The sequence below is a fragment of the Cinclus cinclus genome, chromosome 38 (assembly GCF_963662255.1).
Source record: "Cinclus cinclus chromosome 38, bCinCin1.1, whole genome shotgun sequence".
Taxonomy (NCBI): domain Eukaryota; kingdom Metazoa; phylum Chordata; class Aves; order Passeriformes; family Cinclidae; genus Cinclus; species Cinclus cinclus.
The window spans coordinates 366,159-391,889 of record NC_085083.1 but is presented as its reverse complement, the minus strand read 5'-3'; the positions used below and the strand labels follow the sequence as shown (position 1 = coordinate 391,889).

At 57.7% G+C, this 25,731-nt stretch overlaps 1 protein-coding gene across 1 annotated transcript in view; it reads right to left on the bottom strand.

Moving 5' to 3' along the window:
- The window catches only part of MYBPC2 (myosin binding protein C2), a 66,220-nt gene extending 41,639 nt beyond the window's left edge, over positions 1-24,581 (bottom strand). The window contains 11 exon segments of the mRNA XM_062512557.1: positions 111-224; positions 2,580-2,658; positions 2,788-2,847; positions 3,937-4,043; positions 7,242-7,362; positions 11,478-11,595; positions 14,303-14,447; positions 15,806-15,991; positions 18,256-18,447; positions 22,404-22,585; positions 24,464-24,581. Of these exon segments, the coding sequence (XP_062368541.1) occupies positions 111-224; positions 2,580-2,658; positions 2,788-2,847; positions 3,937-4,043; positions 7,242-7,362; positions 11,478-11,595; positions 14,303-14,447; positions 15,806-15,991; positions 18,256-18,447; positions 22,404-22,585; positions 24,464-24,581 (1,422 nt within the window).
- Positions 24,582-25,731: the final 1,150 nt, after the last annotated feature.

Sequence of the window (25,731 nt, the reverse complement as noted above, 5' to 3'; positions counted from 1 at the left end):
ATGTCCCCAAGTGTCCCCAATCCCCCCAATGTCCCCAAGTGTCCCCAATGTCCCCAATCCCCCCAATGTCCCCGACGTCCCCAAGTGTCCCCAGTGTCCCCAAGTGCCACCTTGACCCTGTCGTTGCTGCTGTTGAAGAGGCCGATCCTGCGGATCGTGGTCAGGATGGGGTCGGTGGCGTCGTCCAGCATGTTGTGGGTGCACACGGGGGGGAACGACTGGCGCTGCGAAATTTTGGGGGTTCCCCCAAAATTCAGGATCCCCCCCGCCCCCCTCCCAAATCTCCCCAAGTCCCCCGCACCCCCCCCCTCCAAAAAAAAAAACCAAAAAAAAAAAAAAAAAGAAAAACCAGGAACCCCCAAATCTTCTCTACCCACCAACCCCCACGAAGTAAACCAAAAAAAAACAAAAAAACAAAAAAAACCCAAAAAATGGGGATCCAGCAATCCCAAATTTCAATCCCAAACCCTCAAATTTTCACCCCAAAAAGGGACACCAGGAACCCCTAAATGTCCTCGCCCCCCCCCCCCCAAAAAATGGGGATCCAGGAATCCCAAATTTCAATTCTAAATTTTAAATTTTCACCCCAAAAAAGGGACACCAGGAACCCCAAAAAATGGGGATCCAGGAATCCCAAATTTCAATCCTAAATTTTAAATTTTCACCCCAAAAAAGGGAGAAATAACCCCAAAATCTCCCCCAAAAAATGGGGACCCAGGAATTGTCCCCCCCTCACCCCAAAAAGGGGCACAAGGACCCCCCCCAAAATCTTCCCCATCACCAAAAAATGGGGTCCTCAAGTGTTCAAGGCCCCCCAAAAAAGGGGTCCCAGCCCCCAAAAAGGGGTCCCACCCCCCCAAAAAGGGGTCCCACCCCCCCAAAAAGGGGTCCCAGATGTCCCAGACCCCCCAAAAAGGGGGTCCCACCCCCCCAAAAGAGATCCCAGCCCCCCCAAAAAGGGGTCTCAGCTCCCCCAAAAAGAGATCCCACCCCCCCAAAAAAAGGGGTCCCACCCCCCAAAAAAAGGGGTCCCACCCCTCAAAAAGGGGGTCCCAGATGTCCCAGACCCCCCAAAAAGGGGTCCCAGCCCCCCAAAAAGGGGGTCCCAGATGTTCCACCCCCCAAAAAGGGGTCCCATCCCCCCCAAAAAGGGGGTCCCAGATGTCCCAGACCCCCTAAAAAGGGGGTCCCACCCCCCTAAAAGAGATCCCAGCCCCCCCCAAAAGGGGTCCCAGTCCCCCAAAAAGGGGGTCCCAGATGTCCCAGTCCCCCAAAAAGGGGTCCCAGCCCCCCCAAAAAAGGGGTCCCATCCCCCCCAAAAAGGGGGTCCCAGATGTCCCAGCCCCCCCAAAAAAGGGATCCCATCCCCCCAAAAAGGGGGTCCCACCCCCCAAAAAGGGGGGTCCCACCCCCCAAAAAAGGGGTCCCAGCCCCCCAAAAAAAGATCCCACCCCCCCAAAAAGGGGGTCCCACCCCCAAAAAGGGGGTCCCACCCCCCCAAAAAGGGGTCCCAGCCCCCCAAAAAGGGGGTCCCACCCCTCAAAAAGGGGGTCCCAGATGTCCCAGACCCCCCAAAAAGGGGGTCCCACCCCCCCAAAAAGGGGTCCCAGCCCCCCAAAAAGAGATCCCAGCCCCCCAAAAAGTTTCCCATCCCCTCAAAAAGGGGTCCCAGAGCCCCATAAAAGTGTCCCAGACCCCCAAAAAGGGTCCCATCCCCCCAAAAAGGGATCCCAGCCCCCCCAAAAAGGGGGTCCCAGATGTCCCACCCCCCCAAAAAGGGGGTCCCAGATGTCCCAGACCCCCCAAAAAAGGGATCCCATCCCCCCAAAAAGGGGGTCCCATCCCCCCCAAAAAGGGGGTCCCAGATGTCCCAGTCCCCCAAAAAGGGGTCCCAGCCCCCCCAAAAAAGGGGTCCCATCCCCCCCAAAAAGGGGGTCCCAGATGTCCCAGACCCCCCAAAAAGGGGGTCCCAGATGTCCCAGACCCCCCAAAAAAGGGATCCCATCCCCCCCAAAAAGGGGGTCCCAGATGTCCCAGACTCCCAAAAAGGGGGGTCCCACCCCCCAAAAAAGGGGTCCCACCCCCCAAAAAAAGATCCCACCCCCCCAAAAAGGGGATCCCACCCCCCAAAAAGGGGGTCCCATCCCCCATAAAGGGGGTCCCACCCCCAAAAGGGGGGTCCCACCCCCCAAAAAGGAGGGTCCCACCCCCCAAAAAGGGGGTCCCACCCCCCAAAAAGAGATCCCACCCCCCAAAAAGGGGGTCCCACCCCCCAAAAAGGGGGTCCCATCCCCCAAAAAGGGGGTCCCACCCCCCAAAAAGGGGGGTCCCAGCCCCCCAAAAAAGGGGTCCCAGCCCCCCAAAAAAGGGATCCCATCCCCCCAAAAAGGGGGTCCCACCCCCCCAAAAGGGGGTCCCATCCCCCAAAAAGGGGATCCCATCCCCCCAAAAAGGGGGTCCCACCCCCCAAAAAGGGGGTCCCACCCCCAAAAAGGGGGTCCCACCCCCCAAAAAGAGATCCCACCCCCCCAAAAAGGGGGTCCCACCCCCAAAAAGGGGGTCCCACCCCCAGCAGGCACCTGCGTGGCGAAGATCGCCCTTTTCATCATGGTGAAATCCTCCCTGTCCAGCATCTTGTTCATGTCCGGGAGGTTCCCCCTGGAATTTTGGGGGGTCCGGGAGAGGGGGTTCAAGACCCCCACCCCCACCCCAACACGGAGGGGGTCCCCCCCCCCCCCAAAATTTTTTTTTTTTTTTTTTGGGGGGGGGGGTGGGAGCGGTTCTTACACCAGCAGAGACTCGTAGAGTTTCTTCCCAAATTTCTCCTTCACGGCGTTCGCCGTGTCCCTGTCGGGGGGTGCCACAATTTTGGGGAGGGGTCCCCAGAGCATTTTATTTATTTATTAATTTATTTATTTATTTATTTATTTATTTATTTATTTATTGGGGGGGGGAGGGGTCTCAGGGTGGGTTTTTTGGGGTGATTTTTATTTTTTTTTTTTTTTTTTTGGAAGGGGGGGGATTTTTTTTTTGGTTTTTTTGGGGTTTTTTTGGGGGTGTTTTTGGGGTTTTTTGAGTGGATTTTTGGGGTGTTTTTGGGGCTATTTTGGGGGTGTTTTTGAGTGGATTTTTGGGGTGTTTTTGGGGCTACTTTTGGGGTGTTTTTGGGGTATTTTTGGGGTGTTTTTGGGGCGTCTGGGATTTTTTGGGGTGTTTTTTGGGGTGTTTTTGGGCTATTTTTGGGGTGTTTTTGAGGGGATTTTTGGGGTGTTTTTGAGGGAATTTTTGGGGTGTTTTTGGGGCTATTTTTGTGGATTTTTGGGGTGTTTTTGGGGTTTTTTGAGTGGATTTTTGGGGTGTGTTTGGGCTATTTTTGGGGTGTTTTTGGGGTATTTTTGGGGTGTTTTTGCGGTATTTTGGGGGTGTTTTTGGGGCTATTTTTGGGGTGTTTTTGGGGCTATTTTTGGGGTGGTTTTGGGCTATTTTTGGGGCTATTTTTGGGCTATTTTTGGGGTGGTTTTGGGCTATTTTTGGGGTGGTTTTGGGGCTATTTTTGGGGTATTTTTGGGGTATTTTTGGGCTATTTTTGGGCTATTTTTGGGGTGTTTTTGGGCTATTTTGGGGCTATTTTTGGGGTGTTTTTGGGCTATTTTGGGGCTATTTTTGGGGTGTTTTTGGGCTATTTTTGGGCTATTTTTGGGGTGTTTTTGGGGCTATTTTTGGGGTGTTTTTGGGCTATTTTGGGGCTATTTTTGGGGTGTTTTTGGGCTATTTTGGGGCTATTTTTGGGGTATTTTTGGGCTATTTTGGGGTGTTTTTGGGGTGTTTTTGGGGTTGATTTTTGGGGTGTTTTCGGGGTTTTTGGAGTGGATTTTTGGGCTATTTTTGGCATGGATTTTGGGCTATTTTTTGTTCTGTTTTTTCGGGGGGTCCCACCAGAGCTGCTTGCGCACAGCCTGGCCCTTGAGCGACTCCACGTTGAAGTTGTTGGTCCTGGCTGGCATGATGAAAAATGCCACCACGGTCACCTCGCTGCCATTCACCTGTGCGGGGGGAGAGTCCCCCAAATGTCACCTGGGGGTGCCCCAAATGTCACCTGAGGGGTGCCCCAAATGTCACCTGAGGGGTCCCCAAATGTCACCTGGGGGTGCCCCAAATGTCACCTGAGGGGTTCCCCAAATGTCACCTGGGGGTGCCCCAAATGTCACCTTAGGGTCCCCCAAATGTCACCTGAGGAGTTCCCCAAATGTCACCTGAGGGGTGCCCCAAATGTCACCTGAGGGTTCCCCAAATGTCACCTGAGGGGTTCCCCAAATGTCACCTGAGGGGTGCCCCAAATGTCACCTGAGGAGTTCCCCAAATGTCACCTGGGGGGTTCCCCAAATGTCACCTGGGGGTTCCCAAATGTCACCTGAGGGTTCTCCAAATGTCACCTGGGGGGTGCCCCAAATGTCACCTGAGGGGTCCCCAAATGTCACCTGAGGGGTGCCCCAAATGTCACCTGAGGGTTCCCCAAATGTCACCTAAGGGTTCCCCAAATGTCACCTGAGGAGTTCCCCAAATGTCACCTGGGGGTGCCCCAAATGTCACCTGAGGGGTTCCCCAAATGTCACCTGAGGGGTGCCCCAAATGTCACCTGAGGGGTCCCCAAATGTCACCTGGGGGGTGCCCCAAATGTCACCTGAGGGTTCCCCAAATGTCACCTGGGGGTGCCCCAAATGTCACCTGAGGGGTTCCCCAAATGTCACCTGGGGGTCCCCCAAATGTCACCTTAGGGGTGCCCCAAATGCCACCTGAGGGTCCCCCAAATGTCACCTTAGGGGTGCCCCAAATGTCACCTGAGGGGTTCCCCAAATGTCACCTGAGGGGTGCCCCAAATGTCACCTGAGGGTTCCCCAAATGTCACCTGAGGGGTGCCCCAAATGTCACCTGAGGAGTTCCCCAAATGTCACCTGGGGGTGCCCCAAATGTCACCTGAGGGGTTCCCCAAATGTCACCTGGGGGTTCCCCAAATGTCACCTGAGGGGTCCCCCAAATGTCACCTGGGGGTGCCCCAAATGTCACCTGAGGAGTCCCCCAAATGTCACCTGAGGGGTTCCCCAAATGTCACCTGAGGGGTGCCCCAAATGTCACCTGAGGGGTTCCCCAAATGTCACCTGAGGGGTGCCCCAAATGTCACCTGGGGGTGCCCCAAATGTCACCTGAGGGGTGCCCCAAATGTCACCTGGGGGTGCCCCAAATGTCACCTGAGGAGTTCCCCAAATGTCACCTGGGGGTGCCCCAAATGTCACCTGAGGAGTTCCCCAAATGTCACCAGGGGATTCCCCAAATGTCACCTGAGGGGTTCCCCAAATGTCACCTGAGGGTTCCCCAAATGTCACCTGAGGAGTTCCCCAAATGTCACCAGGGGATTCCCCAAATGTCACCTGAGGGGTTCCCCAAATGTCACCTGAGGGGTGCCCCAAATGTCACCTGAGGGTCCCCAGTGTCACCCCAAAATGTTCCCAAACTATCCCCCCCATCCCCCCACCCCCCCCCGACCCCAAATGTCCTCTCTGTCCCCAGACAGTTCCGGTGTCCCCAAATGTCCCCAAAGCGGCCCCCCCCCCAAAAAAAAAAAAAAAAAAAAAAAAAAAAAAGGTGTCCCCAATGTCCCAAATGTCCCCAAATGTCCCAAATGTCCCCAATGTCCCCAAACCTCCCCAGTGTCCCCAAATGCCCCAAACCCCTCCGATGTCCCCAATGTCCCAAATTCCCCCAACGTCCCCCAATGTCCCCAACATCCCCCGGTGTCCCCAATGTCCCAAATAACCCCCAACATCCCCAGTGTCCCCAACCCCCCCAGTGTCCCCAATCCCCCCCAATGTCCCCAGTGTCCCCAATCCCCCCCATCCCCCCGCTGTCCCCGCTGTCCCCCCAATGTCCCCAAACCCCCCCAGTGTCCCCAGTCCTCCCCAGTGTCCCCAGTGTCCCCAGTGTCCCCCATCCCCTGTTGTCCCCCCGGTGTCCCCCATCCCCCCAATGTCCCTGGTGTCCCCATCCCCCCCACCCCCCGCTGTCCCCTCGGTGTCCCCAAACCCCCTCAGTGTCCCCAGTGTCCCCATCCCCCCATCCCCCGCTGTCCCCGCTGTCCCCATCCTCCCCCAATGTCCCCAGTGTCCCCATCCCCCCCATCCCCCGCTGTCCCCGCTGTCCCCCCTGTGTCCCCAACCCCCCCCAATGTCCCCGGTGTCCCCAAACCCCCCCAATGTCCCCGCTGTCCCCATCCCCCCATCCCCCGCTGTCCCCGCTGTCCCCTCGGTGTCCCCAAACCCCCTCAGTGTCCCCAGTGTCCCCATCCCCCCATCCCCCGCTGTCCCCGCTGTCCCCCCAGTGTCCCCAATGTCCCCAAACCCCGCCAGTGTCCCCAATCCCCCCCGCTGTCCCCACCCCCCGCTGTCCCCACCCCCCGCTGTCCCCTCGGTGTCCCCAAACCCCCCCAGTGTCCCCGCTGTCCCCACCCCCCGCTGTCCCCTCGGTGTCCCCAAACCCCCTCAGTGTCCCCAGTGTCCCCATCCCCCCATCCCCCGCTGTCCCCGCTGTCCCCATCCTCCCCCAATGTCCCCAGTGTCCCCATCCCCCCATCCCCCGCTGTCCCCGCTGTCCCCATCCTCCCCCAATGTCCCCAGTGTCCCCATCCCCCCCATCCCCCGCTGTCCCTGCTGTCCCCTCGGTGTCCCCAAACCCCCCCAGTGTCCCCGGTGTCCCCACCCCCCGCTGTCCCCGCTGTCCCCCCTGTGTCCCCAACCCCCCCCAATGTCCCCGGTGTCCCCACCCCCCGCTGTCCCCGCTGTCCCCTCGGTGTCCCCAAACCCCCCCAATGTCCCCGCTGTCCCCATCCCCCCATCCCCCGCTGTCCCCATCCCCCCATCCCTCCCCAAACCCCCCCAATGTCCCCGCTGTCCCCACCCCCCGCTGTCCCCGCTGTCCCCCCGGTGTCCCCAAACCCCCCCGCTGTCCCCGCTGTCCCCACCCCCCGCTGTCCCCGCTGTCCCCCCGGTGTCCCCATCCCCCCACCCCCCGCTGTCCCCGCTGTCCCCCCGGTGTCCCCATCCCCCCACCCCCCGCTGTCCCCGCTGTCCCCACCCCCCGCTGTCCCCTCGGTGTCCCCAAACCCCCCCGCTGTCCCCGCTGTCCCCACCCCCCGCTGTCCCCGCTTCCCCACCCCCCGCTGTCCCCGCTGTCCCCTCTGTCCCTGTCACCCTCAGCAGGTAGTTGAGCCTGGCCAGCGCCTCCAGGAAGATGTCGGCGCCTTTGTTGGAGAACTCGTAGCGGCCGGCGATGAAAAAGAAAAGAGTCTTGTCCAGGTCGAAATCCAGGTGTCTGTGGGGGAAAACTCACCTGGGGAACCCCAAAACACACCTGGGGAACCCAAAACACACCTGGGGGACCTAAAACACACCTGGGGAACCAAAAATACACCTGGGAACCCAAAACTCACCTGGGAACCCAAAACACACCTGGGAACCCCAGAAACACACCTGGGGGACCCCAGAAACACACCTGGGAACCCAAAATACACCTGGGAACCCAAAACACACCTGGGGAACCATAAATACACCTGGGAACCCCAGAAACACACCTGGGAACCCAAAACACACCTGGGGAACCCCAGAAATACACCTGGGAACCCCAGAAACACACCTGGGAACCCCAGAAACACACCTGGGGACCCCAAAACACACCTGGGAACCCAAAACACACCTGGGGAACCATAAATACACCTGGGGAACCCCAGAAACACACCTGGGGACCCCAAAACACACCTGGGGACCCCAAAACACACCTGGGAACCCCAAAACACACCTGGGAACCCCAGAAACACACCTGGGAACCCAAAACACACCTGGGAACCCCAAAACACACCTGGGAACCCAAAACACACCTGGGAACCCCAGAAACACACCTGGGGAACCATAAATACACCTGGGAACCCAAAACACACCTGGGAACCCCAGAAACACACCTGGGGAACCATAAATACACCTGGGAACCCAAAACACACCTGGGAACCCCAGAAACACACCTGGGGAACCATAAATACACCTGGGAACCCAAAACACACCTGGGAACCCCAGAAACACACCTGGGAACCCAAAATACACCTGGGGACCCAAAACACACACCTGGGAACCCAAAACACACCTGGGAACCCCAAAACACACCTGGGAACCCAAAACACACCTGGGAACCCCAGAAACACACCTGGGAACCCCAGAAACACACCTGGGGGACCCAAAATACACCTGGGAACCCAAAACACACCTGGGGAACCATAAATACACCTGGGGAAACCCAGAAACACACCTGGGAACCCCAAAACACACCTGGGGACCCAAAACACACCTGGGAACCCCAAAACACACCTGGGGACCCAAAACACACCTGGGAACCCAAAACACACACCTGGGAACCCCAAAACACACCTGGGAACCCAAAACACACCTGGGAACCCCAGAAACACACCTGGGAACCCAAAATACACCTGGGGACCCAAAACACACACCTGGGAACCCAAAATACACCTGGGGAACCCCAGAAACACACCTGGGAACCCAAAATACACCTGGGAACCCCAAACACACCTGGGAACCCCAAAACACACCTGGGAACCCAAAACACACCTGGGAACCCCAGAAACACACCTGGGAACCCAAAATACACCTGGGGACCCAAAACACACACCTGGGAACCCAAAACACACCTGGGAACCCAAAACACACCTGGGAACCCAAAACTCACCTGGGAACCCCAGAAACACACCTGGGAACCCAAAATACACCTGGGAACCCCAAACACACCTGGGAACCCCAAAACACACCTGGGAACCCAAAACACACCTGGGAACCCCAGAAACACACCTGGGGGACCCAAAATACACCTGGGAACCCAAAACACACCTGGGGAACCATAAATACACCTGGGGAAACCCAGAAACACACCTGGGGACCCCAAAACACACCTGGGGACCCAAAACACACCTGGGAACTCAAAATACACCTGGGAACCCCAAACACACCTGGGGAACCCCAGAAACACACCTGGGAACCCCAAAACACACCTGGGAACCCAAAACACACCTGGGGAACCCAAAACACACCTGGGGACCCAAAACACACCTGGGGAACCCAAAACACACACCTGGGACCCTAAAACACACCTGGGGACCTAAACACACCTGACCCACAGAATTCCCCCGGAGCTCCTGGCTCCCCACCCTCGGCATACCCAGATCCCCCACTGGATTTTGGGGTTCTGCCCGAATTTTGGGGTCCGTTTTGGGATTTTGGGGTCCCCTTTTGGGATTTTGGGGTCCCCTTTTGGGATTTTTGGTTCCCTTTTTGAGATTTTGGGTCCCCTTTCGGGATTTTAGGTTCCCTTTTTGGGATTTTTGGGTTCCCTTTTGGGATTTTTGGGTTCCCTTTCTGGGATTTTAGGTTCCCTTTTGGGATTTTTGGGGTCCCTTTTTGGGATTTTTGGGTTCCCTTTTGAGATTTTGGGTCCCCTTTCGGGATTTTGGGTTCCCTTTCGGGATTTTGGGTTCCCTTTTGGGATTTTTGGGTTCCCTTTTGGGATTTTGGGGTCCCCTTTCGGGATTTTGGGTTCCCTTTTGGGATTTTGGGTTCCCTTTCGGGATTTTCGGTTCCCTTTTGGGATTTTTGGGTTCCCTTTCGGGATTTTAGGTTCCCTTTCCAGGATTTTTGCCGCTGTCCCTTTTCAGCATTTTGGGGTCCCCTTTTGGGATTTTGGGTCCCTTTTTGAGATTTTGGGTCCCCTTTTGGGATTTTGGGTCCATTTTGGGATTTTTGGGTTCCCTTTTGGGATTTTTGGGTTCCCTTCTCAGCATTTTGGGGTCCATTTTGGGATTTTAGGTTCCCTTTCCGGCATTTTGGGGTCCCTTTTTGGGATTTTTTGGGTTCCCTTCTCAGCATTTTGGGTTCCCTTTTGGGATTTTGGGTTCCCTTTTGGGATTTTAGGTTCCCTTTCTGGGATTTTGGGGTCCCTTTTTGGGATTTTTGGGTTCCCTTTCGAGATTTTAGGTTCCCTTTCTGGGATTTTGGGGTCCCTTTTTGGGATTTTTGGGTTCCCTTTTGGGATTTTCAGTTCCCTTTTGGGATTTTTTGGTTCCCTTTCGGGATTTTGGGTTCCCTTTCGAGATTTTAGGTTCCCTTTCGGGATTTTCGGTTCCCTTTCTGGGATTTTGGGGTCCCTTTTTGGGATTTTTGGGTTCCCTTTTGGGATTTTCAGTTCCCTTTTGGAATTTTTTGGTTCCCTTTGGGATTTTGGGTTCCCTTTCAGGATTTTCGGTTCCCTTTTGGGATTTTTGGGTCCCCTTTTGAGATTTTGGGTCCCCTTTTGGGATTTTTGGTTCCCTTTCAGGATTTTCGGTTCCCTTTTGGGATTTTCAGTTCCCTTTTGGGATTTTTGGGTCCCCTTTTGGGATTTTTAGGTTCCCTTTCGGGATTTTCGGTTCCCTTTCTGGGATTTTGGGGTCCCTTTTTGGGATTTTTGGGTTCCCTTTTGGGATTTTCAGTTCCCTTTTGGAATTTTTTGGTTCCCTTTTGGGATTTTGGGTTCCCTTTCAGGATTTTCGGTTCCCTTTTGGGATTTTTTGGTTCCCTTTCGGGATTTTGGGTTCCCTTTCGAGATTTTAGGTTCCCTTTCGGGATTTTCGGTTCCCTTTCTGGGATTTTGGGGTCCCTTTTTGGGATTTTTTGGTTCCCTTTTGGGATTTTCAGTTCCCTTTTGGAATTTTTTGGTTCCCTTTTGGGATTTTGGGTTCCCTTTCGGGATTTTCAGTTCCCTTTTGGGATTTTTTGGTTCCCTTTTGGGATTTTGGGTTCCCTTTCGAGATTTTTAGGTTCCCTTTCGGGATTTTTGGTTCCCTTTTGGGATTTTTGGGTTCCCTTTTGGGATTTTGGGGTCCCCTTTTGAGATTTTGGGTCCCCTTTTGGGATTTTTGGTTCCCTTTCAGGATTTTCGGTTCCCTTTTGGGATTTTCAGTTCCCTTTTGGGATTTTTGGGTCCCCTTTTGGGATTTTTGGGTTCCCTTTTGGGATTTTCGGTTCCCTTTCTGTGATTTTGGGGTCCCTTTTTGGGATTTTTGGGTTCCCTTTTGGGATTTTTGGGTCCCCTTTTGGGATTTTTGGGTTCCCTTTTGGGATTTTCGGTTCCCTTTCAGGATTTTGGGTTCCCTTTCAGGATTTTCGGTTCCCTTTCGGGATTTTCGGTTCCCTTTTGGGATTTTTGGGTCCCCTTTCAGGATTTTCGGTTCCCTTTCGAGATTTTAGGTTCCCTTTCGGGATTTTTTGGTTCCCTTTCGGGATTTTGGGTTCCCTTAGGTTCCCTTTCCGAGATTTTTGCCGCCGTCCCCCTTTTTTGGGATTTTTTTTTTTTTTGGGGGTGGTCCCTGTATTTGGTTTTTTGGGGTGACTGACCCGTAGAAGTGTCCCCGGACGAACTCCTGGACCCGGGCCTTGCTCTGGGCGTGCAGGTTCTGGAACTCGTGCATGGCCGAGAACTTGCGCACGTTCAGCCCGTTGGGGGTCACCAGGTCTGGGGGTGGGTGGGGTGGGGGGGGTTCCCAAGGGGAGGGTCAGGTGGACCCCAAAATCCCCGAGGAACCCCCCCCCCCCCCCTCCCCCCAACCACACCTGTCCAAATCCCCGAATTCCGCTCGGGAGCCTCACGAGGAATTTTGGGGGTTGAGGGGATGGATTTTTGGGGGTGGGGTGGGGTTTTGGGGGGGTTAATCAGGATTTTGGGGGAGTTCAGGAGGATTTTGGGGTGTCACAGGTGTGTCAGGGGTCACACCTGAGCAGGTAAACGGGCTCAGCGGTGGTGACAGGGGTGGGATTTTGGGGATTTTGGGGCGCTCTGGGGGAGTTCAGGAGGATTTTGGGGTGTCACAGGTGCATCTGGGGTCACACCTGAGCAGGTAAACGGGCTCAGCAGTGGTGACAGGGGTGGGATTTTGGGGGGGATTTTGGGGGAGTTCAGGAGGATTTTGGGGTGTCACAGGTGCATCTGGGGTCACACCTGAGCAGGTAAACGGGCTCAGTGGTGGTGACAGGGGTGGGATTTTGGGGGGGGATTTTGGGGCGCTCTGGGGGAGTTCAGGAGGATTTTGGGGTGCCCCAGGTGAGTCAGGGGTCACACCTGAGCAGGTAAATGGGCTCAGCGGTGGTGACAGGGGTGGGATTTTGGGGGGGATTTTGGGGGAGTTCAGGAGGATTTTGGGGTGTCCCAGGTGCACCTGGGGTCACACCTGAGCAGGTAAACGGGCTCAGCGGTGGTGACAGGGGTGGGATTTTGGGGGGGATTTTGGGGATTTTGGGGGAATTCAGGAGGATTTTGGGGTGTCCCAGGTGTGTCAGGGGTCACACCTGAGCAGGTAAACGGGCTCAGCGGTGGTGACAGGGGTGGGATTTTGGGGATTTTGGGGCGCTCTGGGGGAATTCAGGAGGATTTTGGGGTGTCCCAGGTGTGTCAGGGGTCACACCTGAGCAGGTAAACGGGCTCAGCGGTGGTGACAGGGGTGGGATTTTGGGGATTTTGGGGCGCTCTGGGGGAGTTCAGGAGGATTTTGGGGTGCCCCAGGTGCACCTGGGGTCACACCTGAGCAGGTAAACGGGCTCAGCGGTGGTGACAGGGGGTGGGATTTTGGGGGGGATTTTGGGGGAGTTCAGGAGGATTTTGGGGTGTCCCAGGTGCACCTGGGGTCACACCTGAGCAGGTAAACAGGCACAGCGGTGGCGACAGGGGTGGGATTTTGGGGGGGATTTTGGGGATTTTGGGGGAGTTCAGGAGGATTTTGGGGTGTCCCAGGTGCACCTGGGGTCACACCTGAGCAGGTAAACGGGCTCAGTGGTGGTGACAGGGGTGGGATTTTGGGGATTTTGGGGATTTTGGGGCGCTCTGGGGGAGTTCAGGAGGATTTTGGGGTGTCCCAGGTGTGTCAGGGGTCACACCTGAGCAGGTAAACGGGCTCAGCGGTGGTGACAGGGGTGGGATTTTGGGGCGCTCTGGGGGAATTCAGGAGGATTTTGGGGTGCCCCAGGTGCACCTGGGGTCACACCTGAGCAGGTAAACGGGCTCAGCGGTGGTGACAGGGGTGGGATTTTGGGGATTTTGGGGCGCTCTGGGGGAGTTCAGGAGGATTTTGGGGTGTCCCAGGTGCGTCTGGGGTCACACCTGAGCAGGTAAACAGGCTCAGCGGTGGTGACAGGGGTGGGATTTTGGGGGGGATTTTGGGGATTTTGGGACGCTCTGGGGGAGTTCAGGAGGATTTTGGGGTGCCCCAGGTGAGTCAGGGGTCACACCTGAGCAGGTAAACGGGCTCAGCGGTGGTGACAGGGGGTGGGATTTTGGGGATTTTGGGGGAGTTCAGGAGGATTTTGGGGTGTCCCAGGTGTGTCAGGGGTCACACCTGAGCAGGTAAACGGGCTCAGCAGTGGTGACAGGGGTGGGATTTTGGGGATTTGGGGGATTTTGGGGCGCTCTGGGGGAATTCAGGAGGATTTTGGGGTGTCCCAGGTGTGTCAGGGGTCACACCTGAGCAGGTAAACGGGCTCAGCGGTGGTGACAGGGGTGGGATTTTGGGGGGGATTTTGGGGATTTGGGGGAGTTCAGGAGGATTTTGGGGTGTCACAGGTGTGTCAGGGGTCACACCTGAGCAGGTAAACGGGCTCAGCGGTGGTGACAGGGGTGGGATTTTGGGGATTTTGGGGATTTTGGGGGAGTTCAGGAGGATTTTGGGGTGTCCCAGGTGCGTCTGGGGTCACACCTGAGCAGGTAAACGGGCTCAGCGGTGGTGACAGGGGTGGGATTTTGGGGATTTTGGGGGGGGATTTTGGGGCGCTCTGGGGGAGTTCAGGAGGATTTTGGGGTGTCCCAGGTGTGCCAGGGGTCACACCTGAGCAGGTAAACGGGCTCAGCGGTGGTGACAGGGGTGGGATTTTGGGGATTTTGGGGCGCTCTGGGGGAATTCAGGAGGATTTTGGGGTGTCCCAGGTGCACCTGGGGTCACACCTGAGCAGGTAAACAGGCTCAGCGGTGGTGACAGGGGGTGGGATTTTGGGGATTTTGGGGGAGTTCAGGAGGATTTTGGGGTGTCCCAGGTGTGTCAGGGGTCACACCTGAGCAGGTAAACGGGCTCAGCAGTGGTGACAGGGGTGGGATTTTGGGGATTTTGGGGATTTTGGGGCGCTCTGGGGGAGTTCAGGAGGATTTTGGGGTGCCCCAGGTGCGTCTGGGGTCACACCTGGCTTGCGCTTGAGCAGGTGCTCGGCCTCGGCGGCGGTGACGTGGGACACGGTGGTGAGCACGTGGGCGCAGTGCGCGGCCGCGCGCTCCAGGCAGTACCGGTGGTAGATCTGGCGCTCACCTGCCTCCTTGTCCACGTCGAACTGGGAGCAGGACACACCTGGGGTCACCTCAGCTCACCTGGACACACCTGGGGTCAGCTGGGGCTCACCTGAGCTCACCTGGACACACCTGGGGTCACCTGGACAAACCTGGGGCTCACTGAACAAACCTGGGGCTCACCTGAGCTCACCTGGGAACCTCCCCCCACCTTCACCTGGTGCTCACATGCCTCCTTGTCCACGTCAAACGGGGGACAGGGACACACCTGGGGTCACCTGAGCTCATCTGGACACATCGGAGGTCACCTGAACCCACCTGAGGCTCATCTGTGGTCACCTGAGCTCACCTAGACACACCTGGGGGTCACCTGAACTCACCTCGGGCTCACCTGAGCTCACCTGGGACCCCCCTCGCCCTTATCTGGTGCTCACCTGCCCCCTTGCCCACGTCAGACTGGGGACAGGGACACACCTGGGGGTTACATGAACTCACCTGGGGCTCACCTGAGCTCACCTGGGGTAACCTGGGCCCACCCAAAACCCCACAGTGAGCCCTGAACCCCAGGTGTGTCCCCAGGTGTGACTCATGCTGTGGTTGCTGTAGAAATCCCCACTCCCGGTGCACAGGTACTGGCCCAGGTGTGTCCCCATGTCCCCAGGTGTGCCCAGGTGTGTCCCCAGGTGTGTCCCCAGGTGTGTCCCCAGGTGTCCCCAGGTGTGTCCCCATGTCCCCAGGTGTGGCCCCAGGTGTGTCCCCAGGTGTGTCCCCGTGTCCCCAGGTGTGTCCCCATGTCCCCAGGTGTGTCCCCAGGTATCCCCAGGTGCCACTCACGCTGTGCAGGTTGTTGTAGAAGTCCACGCTCCCGGCGCACAGGTACTGACCCGTGTCCCCAGGTGTGTCCCCAGGTGTGTCCCCGTGTCCCCAGGTGTGTCCCCATGTCCCCAGGTGTGTCCCCGTGCCCCCAGGTGTGTCCCCATGTCCCCATGTCCCCAGGTGTGTCCCCAGGTGTGCCCAGGTGTGTCCCCATGTCCCCAGGTATCCCCAGGTGTGCCCAGGTGTGTCCCCAGGTGTCCCCAGGTGTGTCCCCATGTCCCCAGGTGTGTCCCCAGGTATCCCCAGGTGCCACTCACGCTGTGCAGGTTGTTGTAGAAGTCCACGCTCCCGGCGCACAGGTACTGACCCGTGTCCCCAGGTGTGTCCCCAGGTGTGCCCAGGTGTGTCCCCATGTCCCCAGGTGTGTCCCCAGGTGTCCCCAGGTGTGTCCCCAGGTGTCCCCAGGTGTGTCCCCATGTCCCCATGTCCCCAGGTGTGTCCCCATGTCCCCAGGTGTGTCCCCATGTCCCCAGGTGTGTCCCCATGTCCCCAGGTGTGTCCCCAGGTATCCCCAGGTGCCACTCACGCTGTGCAGGTTGTTGTAGAAGTCCACGCTCCCGGCGCACAGGTACCGGCCCAGCAGGGTGGCGTGCGTGGTGAAGATGGTGGCCACGGGCAAGCGGCGGGCGCGGCTCAGCACCAGCCCCAGCCCTGCCAGCCACTCGTGGAAATGGCCCACGATGAACGGCCGCTCCTCGCTCTGCGCCGCAAACTGTCACCGGGGGATGGCACAGGTCACCGGGGGACGGCACAGGTCACCGGGGGACGGCACAGGTCACCGGGGGATGGCACAGGTCACCGGGGGATGGCACAGGTCACCGGGGGAGGGCAAAGGTCACCGGGGGATGGCACAGGTCACCGGGGGATGGCACAGGTCACCAGGGGATGGCACAGGTCACCGGGGGACGGCACAGGTCACCGGGGGACGGCACAGGTCACCGGGGGATGGCACAGGTCACCGGGGGACGGCACAGGTCACCGGGGGACACCACAGGTCACCGGGGGACGGCACAGGTCACCGGGGGACGGCACAGGTCACCGGGGGACACCACAGGTCACCGGGGGATGGCACAGGTCACCGGGGGATGGCACAGGTCACCAGGGGACGGCACAGGTCACCGGGGGACACCACAGGTCACCGGGGCACGGCACAGGTCACCGGGGGATGGCACAGGTCACCGGGGGATGGCACAGGTCACCGGGGGACGGCACAGGTCACCGGGGGACGGCACAGGTCACCGGGGGATGGCACAGGTCACCGGGGGACGGCACAGGTCACCGGGGGACGGCGGGGACAACAGGGACAACGGGGACAACGGGGACACCACAGGTCACCGGGGGACACCGAGGTCACCGGGGGTCACCACAGGTCACCAGGGGTCAGCAAAAGTCACCGGGGCACAGCAGGGACAACGGGGGACAGCAAAGGTCACCGGGGGACACCGAGGTCACCAGGGCACGGCGGGGACACCAAGGGACACCAGGGATCACCGGGGGTCAGCGGGGATCACCAAAGGTCACCAAGGGACACCGAGGGACACCAGGGGTCAGCAGGGGTCACCAAGAGACACAGGGGGTCAGTGGGGGACACCAAAGGTCACCGGGGGTCACCGAGGGACACCGAGGGACCATCCCAAAACCATCCCAAACCATCCCAGACCAACCCAAACCATCCCAAACCATCCCAAAACGATCCCAAACCATCCCAGACCAACCCAAACCATCCCAAAACCATCCCAAAACCATCCCAAAACTCCTCAGGCACCCCAAAACCCCAAAAGGGACCCCAAAATTCACCTCTCCAAGGAACCAGGCGACGAGGAAGCCGAAGAGGACGGCGTCGTTGGCCTCGCGGTCGTACCAGGGCACCCCAAACCATCCCAAAACCATCCCAAACCATCCCAAAACCATCCCAAACCATCCCAAACCATCCCAAACTATCCCAAATCTCCTCAGGGACCCCAAAACCCCAAAAGGGACCCCAAAATTCACCTCTCCAAGGAACCAGGCGACGAGGAAGCCGAAGAGGACGGCGTCGTTGGCCTCGCGGTCGTACCAGGGCACCCCAAACCATCCCAAAACCATCCCAAATCTCCTCAGGGACCCCAAAACCCCAAAAGGGACCCCAAAATTCACCTCTCCAAGGAACCAGGCGACGAGGAAGCCGAAGAGGACGGCGTCGTTGGCCTCGCGGTCGTACCAGGGCACCCCAAACCATCCCAAACCATCCCAAACCATCCCAAACCATCCCAAAACTCCTCAGGCACCCCAAAACCCCAAAGGGGACCCCAAAATTCACCTCTCCAAGGAACCAGGCGACGAGGAAGCCGAAGAGGACGGCGTCGTTGGCCTCGCGGTCGTACCAGGGCACCCCAAACCATCCCAAAACCATCCCAAACCATCCCAAACCATCCCAAATCTCCTCAGGGACCCCAAAACCCCAAAGGGGACCCCAAAATTCACCTCTCCAAGGAACCAGGCGACGAGGAAGCCGAAGAGGACGGCGTCGTTGGCCTCGCGGTCGTACCAGGGCACCCCAAACCATCCCAAACCATCCCAAACCATCCCAAACCATCCCAAATCTCCTCAGGGACCCCAAAACCCCAAAAGGGACCCCAAAATTCACCTCTCCAAGGAACCAGGCGACGAGGAAGCCGAAGAGGACGGCGTCGTTGGCCTCGCGGTCGTACCAGGGCACCCCAAACCATCCCAAAACCATCCCAAACCATCCCAAAACCATCCCAAATCTCCTCAGGGACCCCAAAACCCCAAAAGGGACCCCAAAATTCACCTCTCCAAGGAACCAGGCGACGAGGAAGCCGAAGAGGACGGCATCGTTGGCCTCGCGGTCGTACCAGGGCAACCCAAACCATCCCAAACCATCCCAAAACCATCCCAAACCATCCCAAAACCATCCCAAACCATCCCAAAACTCCTCAGGCACCCCAAAACCCCAAAGGGGACCCCAAAATTCACCTCTCCAAGGAACCAGGCGACGAGGAAGCCGAAGAGGACGGCGTCGTTGGCCTCGCGGTCGTACCAGGGCACGCCGATGGCGCAGCTCTCCCAGAGCTCGCCCTTCCAGCGCTCGAGGCTCCAGGCCGTGGCCCCGACGTCGAGCAGCACCACGGCCGGGCTGCCCTCGATCAGCCAGCGCCCAAAATGCACCTGCACCCCAAAATTTTGGGGGGTTCCCCAAAATGTCAGAACCCCAAAATGGCTCCCGAAAGGCTCCCAGGTCTCTAAAATGGAAAATCCCAAATCCCAGGGACACCCCAAAGATCCTTTTTGGGGTCATTCCCAATAGGGAGTGATTAAAATCCACCTGCACCCCAAAATTTTGGGAGTTCCCCAAAATGTCAGAACCCCAAAATGGCTCCCGAAAGGCTCCCAGGTCTCCAAAATGGAAAATCCCAAATCCCAGGGACACCCCAAAGATCCTTTTTGGGGTCATTCCCAATAGGGAGTGATTAAAATCCACCTGCACCCCAAAATTTTGGGGGTTCCCCAAAATGTCAGAACCCCAAAATGGCTCCCGAAAGGCTCCCAGGTCTCTAAAATGGAAAATCCCAAATCCCAGGGACACCCCAAAGATCCTCTCATGGCTGCCCTCGATCAGCCAGCGCCCAAAATGCACCTGCACCCCAAAATTTTGGGGGTTTCCTCAAAATGTCAGAACCCCAAAATGGCTCCCGAGAGGCTCCCAGGTCTCTAAAATGGAAAATCCCAAATCCCAGGGACACCCCAAAGATCCTTTTTGGGGTCATTCCCAATAGGGAGTGATTAAAATCCACCTGCACCCCAAAATTTTGGGGGTTCCCCAAAATGTCAGAACCCCAAAATGGCTCCCGAAAGGCTCCCAGGTCTCCAAAATGGAAAATCCCAAATCCCAGGGACACCCCAAAGATCCTTTTTGGGGTCATTCCCAATAGGGAGTGATTAAAATCCACCTGCACCCCAAAATTTTGGGGGTTCCCCAAAATGTCAGAACCCCAAAATGGCTCCCGAAAGGCTCCCAGGTCTCTAAAATGGAAAATCCCAAATCCCAGGGACACCCCAAAGATCCTCTCATGGCTGCCCTCGATCAGCCAGCGCCCAAAATGCACCTGCACCCCAAAATTTTGGGGGTTTCCTCAAAATGTCAGAACCCCAAAATGGCTCCCGAAAGGCTCCCAGGTCTCCAAAATGGAAAATCCCAAATCCCAGGGACACCCCAAAGATCCTTTTTGGGGTCATTCCCAATAGGGAGTGATTAAAATCCACCTGCACCCCAAAATTTTGGGGGTTCCCCAAAATGTCAGAACCCCAAAATGGCTCCCGAAAGGCTCCCAGGTCTCTAAAATGGAAAATCCCAAATCCCAGGGACACCCCAAAGATCCTTTTTGGGGTCATTCCCAATAGGGAGTGATTAAAATCCACCTGCACCCCAAAATTTTGGGGGTTCCCCAAAATGTCAGAACCCCAAAATGGCTCCCGAAAGGCTCCCAGGTCTCCAAAATGGAAAATCCCAAATCCCAGGGACACCCCAAAGATCCTTTTTGGGGTCATTCCCAATAGGGAGTGATTAAAATCCACCTGCACCCCAAAATTTTGGGGGTTCCCCAAAATGTCAGAACCCCAAAATGGCTCCCGAAAGGCTCCCAGGTCTCCAAAATGGAAAATCCCAAATCCCAGGGACACCCCAAAGATCCTTTTTGGGGTCATTCCCAATAGGGAGTGATTAAAATCCACCTGCACCCCAAAATTTTGGGGGTTCCCCAAAATGTCAGAACCCCAAAATGGCTCCCGAAAGGCTCCCAGGTCTCCAAAATGGAAAATCCCAAATCCCAGGGACACCCCAAAGATCCTTTCTGGGGTCATTCCCAATAGGGAGTGATTAAAATCCACCTGCACCCCCAAAATTTTTGGGGGGGGGGTCCCAAATACTGAGAACCCCAAGACGCCCTGAATGAATGACCCTAAAAACGAAATAAACGACCCTAAAAACGGGATAATTTACCCAAAAAATTACATAAACATTCCACAAAACAGAATGAATGATCCTAAAAACGGAATAAAAGACTCTAAAAACGAAATAAATGATCCTAAAAACGGGATAAATGACCCTAAAAACGGGATAAATGATCCTAAAAACGGGATAAATGACCCTAAAAACGAAATAAATGATCCTGAAAACGGGATAAATAACCATGAAAACGGGATAAATTACCCTAAAAATGAAATAAATGACCCTAAAAACGGGATAAATGACCCTAAAAATGGGATAAATGATCCTAAAAACGGGATAAATGACCCTAAAAACGGGATAAACATCCCGAAATTTGGGATGAACGACCCCCAAAAAATCATCCAGACGACCCCAAAATGCCATCCATGACCCCAAAGCAGTGTCGGGGCCCCCCTCGAGGGGCCCCCACCCCATTTTTGGGATGGGGGAGGGGCCACCCTGACCTTTGCTGAGGGGGGGAGGGGAGGGGGTGGGGCTAAAAATAGACCCCACGTGCCTGGGGGGGAGGGGGGAGGGGGGCGCCGCCAGGTCTGGGTGTCCCCAACCCCCCCCCGGGGACATTTGGGGACCCCACCCCAATGTCCCCAATCCCTCCTGGACCCCCTAAATCCCTTCCTGCCCCATAACCCAGTGGTGCCCCCCAACCCTGGGGACCCCCGACCCCATAAACCCCACAAATCCTCTCTGACCCCACAAATCCTCCCCGACCCCACAACTTCTCCCCGACCCCACAACTCCCTCCCCGACCCCACAAGTCCCTCCCTGACCCCACAACTCCCTCCCTGACCCCACAACTCCTCCCCGACCCCACAAGTCCCTCCCTGACCCCACAACTCCCTCCCTGACCCCACAACTCCTCCCCGACCCCACAACTCCCTCCCCGACCCCACAACTCCTCCCCGACCCCACAACTCCTCCCTGACCCCTCCAGGTGCCCACCTTGCAGCCCTGGGCGTTCATGGATTTACAGGTGCTCCCCAACCCTTGAGACCCCTGACCCCACAACCCTTTCCCTCACCCCATAACTCCCTCCCTCACCCCATAACTCCATCCCTCACCCCATAACTCCATCCCTCACCCCATAACTCATTCCCTCACCCCATAACTCCATCCCTCACCCCATAACTCCATCCCTCACCCCATAACTCCCTCCCTCACCCCATAACTCCATCCCTCACCCCATAACTCCCTCCCTCACCCCATAACTCCATCCCTCACCCCATAACTCCATCCCTGACCCTATAACCCCCTCCCTCACCCCATAACTCCCTCCCTCACCCCATAACTCCATCCCTCACCCCATAACTCCATCCCTCACCCCATAACTCCCTCCCTCACCCCATAACTCCATCCCTCACCCCATAACTCCATCCCTGACCCTATAACCCCCTCCCTCACCCCATAACTCCATTCCCTCACCCCATAACTCCATCCCTCACCCCATAACTCCCTCCCTCACCCCATAACTCCATCCCTCACCCCATAACTCCATTCCCTCACCCCATAACTCCCTCCCTCACCCCATAACTCCCTCCCTCACCCCATAACTCCATCCCTCACCCCATAACTCCATCCCTCACCCCATAACTCCATCCCTGACCCTATAACCCCCTCCCTCACCCCATAACTCCCTCCCTCACCCCATAACTCCATCCTTCACCCCATAACTCCCTCCCTCACCCCATAACTCATTCCCTCACCCCATAACTCATTCCCTCACCCCATAACTCCATCCCTCACCCCATAACTCCCTCCCTCACCCCATAACTCCATCCCTCACCCCATAACTCCATCCCTCACCCCATAACTCATTCCCTCACCCCATAACTCCCTCCCTCACCCCATAACTCCCTCCCTCACCCCATAACTCCATCCCTCACCCCATAACTCCATCCCTGACCCCATAACTCCCTCCCTCACCCCATAACTCCATCCCTCACCCCATAACTCATTCCCTCACCCCATAACTCCCTCCCTGACCCCATAACTCCATCCCTCACCCCATAACTCATTCCCTCACCCCATAACTCCCTCCCTCACCCCATAACTCCCTCCCTCACCCCTTAACTCCCTCCCCGACCCCACAGCTCCATCCCTGACCCCTCCAGGTGCCCACCTTGCAGCCCTGGGCGTTCATGGCAGCCAAGGTGCGGCGCAGGGCGGGCTGGGGGGGCTCCAGCAGCTCCACCTGGGTGCGGACGCTGCTCTCCACGTAGGGCCCCACCAGCACGTAGCTCTCACCCCACTCATCGGCCGTCACCCGAGCCTTCGTCTGCAGCACCGTGTAGATCCCCCCCACTTTTTTTTTTTTTTTTTGGGGGGGGGAGGTTGGGGGGAAGGGGTCAGGTGGGGTCTCAGGGGAACCCCAAATACCTGGGAACCTCTAAATCCCAAAATCCAGGACGCGCCTGGGACCCCTAAAAACCCCACACGCGTCCTGGGGATCACCCATAGATCAATACTGGGTTGATCCCCCCCCCCATGTTTTTTTTTGGGGGGGAAAGGAGTCAGGTGGGGTCTCAGGGGAACCCCAAATACCTGGGAACCTCCAAATCCCAAAATCCAGGACACGCCTGGGACCCCTAAAAACCCCACACGCGTCCTGGGGATCACCCATAGATCAATACTGGGTTGATCCTCCCCCCCCATGTTTTTTTTTGGGGGGGGGAAAGGAGTCAGGTGGGGTCTCAGGGGAACCCCAAATACCTGGGAACCTCTAAATCCCAAAATCCAGGACGCACCTGGGACCCCTAAAAACCCCACGCACCCATAGATCAACATCGTGTAGATCCCCCCCACGTTTTTATTTTGGGGGAAAAGGAGTCAGGTGGGGTCTCAGGGGAACCCCAAATCCCCTCCTGGATACCTGGGAACCTCCAAATCCCAAAATCCAGGACACACCTGGGACCCCCCTTGGATCACTCATACCACAGCACCCTGAAGATTCCCCCCCCCCCCCCCCATTTTTTGGGGGGTGGAAAAAGGGGCTGGGGAAGGGGGAGGGGGGTCTTAAGGTAACCCCAAATCTCCGCCCCATCCCCCGGCCCCTCACGGTTACCTGGGAACTCCCTGAGCCCACCCTGGCACCCCCAAAATATCTCCAGGACACCTGAGACCCCTCAGCCCCTCCCTGCCAGGACCCCCCAAAACCCCTCCTGAGGGGTGCCCCGGTGCATTGTGGGACACGGTGATGCCCTCACATCCCATGATGCCCCGGGGCCACGGAGTTTCCCACAATGCCCCGCGGGAAGCGCTGGACCAGGCCCCGGAGTATCCCAGGATGCACCGCGGCTCCCGTTAACCCCCGACGGACCACGACCCTCCCAAAAATCCCAAAGTACATCGATCTGGAGGGGGGGAGGGGGGATTTGGGGGGTCCAGAGTGTCCGGGGGTGCTTTGGGGGAGGGGTCTCAGGTGTCTGCGGGCACCTCAGGAGGGATTTGGGTGGTCCTGGGGGGGGGTCAGGAGATTTTTAGGGGGGTCCCAGGTTATCCTGGGAGAGTTTGGGGTAAAATTTGGGGGGTCCTAGATGTCCGTGGGGCAGTCCCAGGGGTCTGGGAGAGGCTCAGGAGGGGTTTGGGGGGTCCCAGGGGTTTGAGGAGGTGTTGGGGTGGGGGTCTCCTGTGTCTCAGGTCATCCAAAGGGGGTCCAGGAGGGATTTGGGGGGTCCCAGGGGTTTGAGGAGGTGTTGGGGTGGGGGTCTCCTGTGTCTCAGGTCATCCAAAGGGGGTCCAGGAGGGATTTGGGGGGTCCCAGGGGTTTGAGGAGGTGTTGGGGTGGGGGTCTCCTGTGTCTCAGGTCATCCAAAGGGGGTCCAGGAGGGATTTGGGGGGTCCCAGGTGTCCATGGGGCGGTCCCAGGGGTCCGGGGGAAGCTAAGGTGGGGATTTTTGGGGTCCCAGGGGTTTGAGGAGGTGTTGGGGTGGGGGTCTCCTGTGTCTCAGGTCATCCAAAGTGGGACCAGGAGGGATCTGGGGGGTCCCAGGTACCTGGGAAGGTCCCAAGGGCTCCAGGTGGCCCCAAATTTCCACAGTGTAATGGGACCGGGAGAGATTTTGGGGGTGTCCCACAGATCCAAGGAATTCCCTGGGAACTTTTGGAAGGTCCCAACGGGATTTTGGGGTTTGCTTTTCTTTTTTTTTTTTTTTTGGGGAGGGGGTGGGGGGAGGGTCTCACCTTTGTTGGCCACCTCCCAGGCCACCTCAAAGAGCACGACGTTATCGGGGGCGCCGGGACCCCCCCAGTCCTCCAGCCCCGGCAGGGAACTCACGGACACACTGCGGGCCAGCGGCATCTGGGGGACCCCAAAATTGGGGGGCTGGGGGTGGGGGGGGGCTCACAGAGAGGTCGTGGGACCCCCAAAATGGGGGAGGGTGGGGTGGGGTGGGGTGAGGAATGGGACACTCAAAAAACATCAGGGGACATCCCCTTCCCTCAAAAAAAAAAAAAAAAACAAACAATAAATGGTTTTGGGAGGGAATTAATGGGAAAGCTGCGATCCTAAAATTTGGGGAGGGGGGATTGTGGGATGACCCCCAAAAATGGGGAAGGGTCATGGGGGGGGGGGAAGGGACACTGGTAATGGGGGAATCCCCAAAAATGTGGGGGAGTAAGATGAATAACGGGGGAGGGGGGAATCACTGGGTGGGGAAAGGACCCCTGAAATTGGGGAGGGGGGGGTGGGGGTTCAGGTTGGGGAGGGGTCCCCAGGACTTGGGACAGCCCCAAAACAGGAGGTTAAAAGGAATGGGGGGAGGGGGGGGGGGGGAAAAGTAGGAGGGAAATGGGGGGTGGGGCTCCACACCTGAGACCCCCCTACAAGAGCCCCACCCCCCCCCATAGCCCCCCTCAAACCCCACCACCCATGGGAGCCCCCCCATAATTCCTCACCCGGCACCACCAGGACCCCTCCCCACACCCAAGGAACCCCCCCATGGGATTTCCCCCCCCCCCACGATCCCGTAATCCCCCCACCCATGGAATCCCCTCCAGGACCACAGGACCCCTCCCCATGACCCCATAACCCCTCCCAAGCACCACGAGGACCCCCCCCCAGGACCCCCCCACTCTCATGGGACCCCCCCCCCCCCAGAAATCCCCGCAGCCCCTCCCAGGTTCTCTTCCCATATCAGCCCCCCCCATAACCACCCTTTGGGACCTTGTCCTCACCCCCTCCCCCCCGTCCAAGCCCCCACAAGACTCCCAGACCACCCAAGACCCCCCTCAGACCTCTGAGCCCCCCCTGAGGCCCCCCCGATCTCATGGGACCCCCCCCCAAGGGAGTCCCCCCACCGCTACAAACTTCTCCAGGACCACGAGGACCCCCCTCCCGGGGACTCCCCCACCCCCATGGGACCCCCCACCCCCGGAGGGGACCCCTCTCTGTGGGGGGGAGTCTCGGGGGGGGTCCCTTGTTCCGGGGGGAGGGGGTCCCTTTGGCCGCC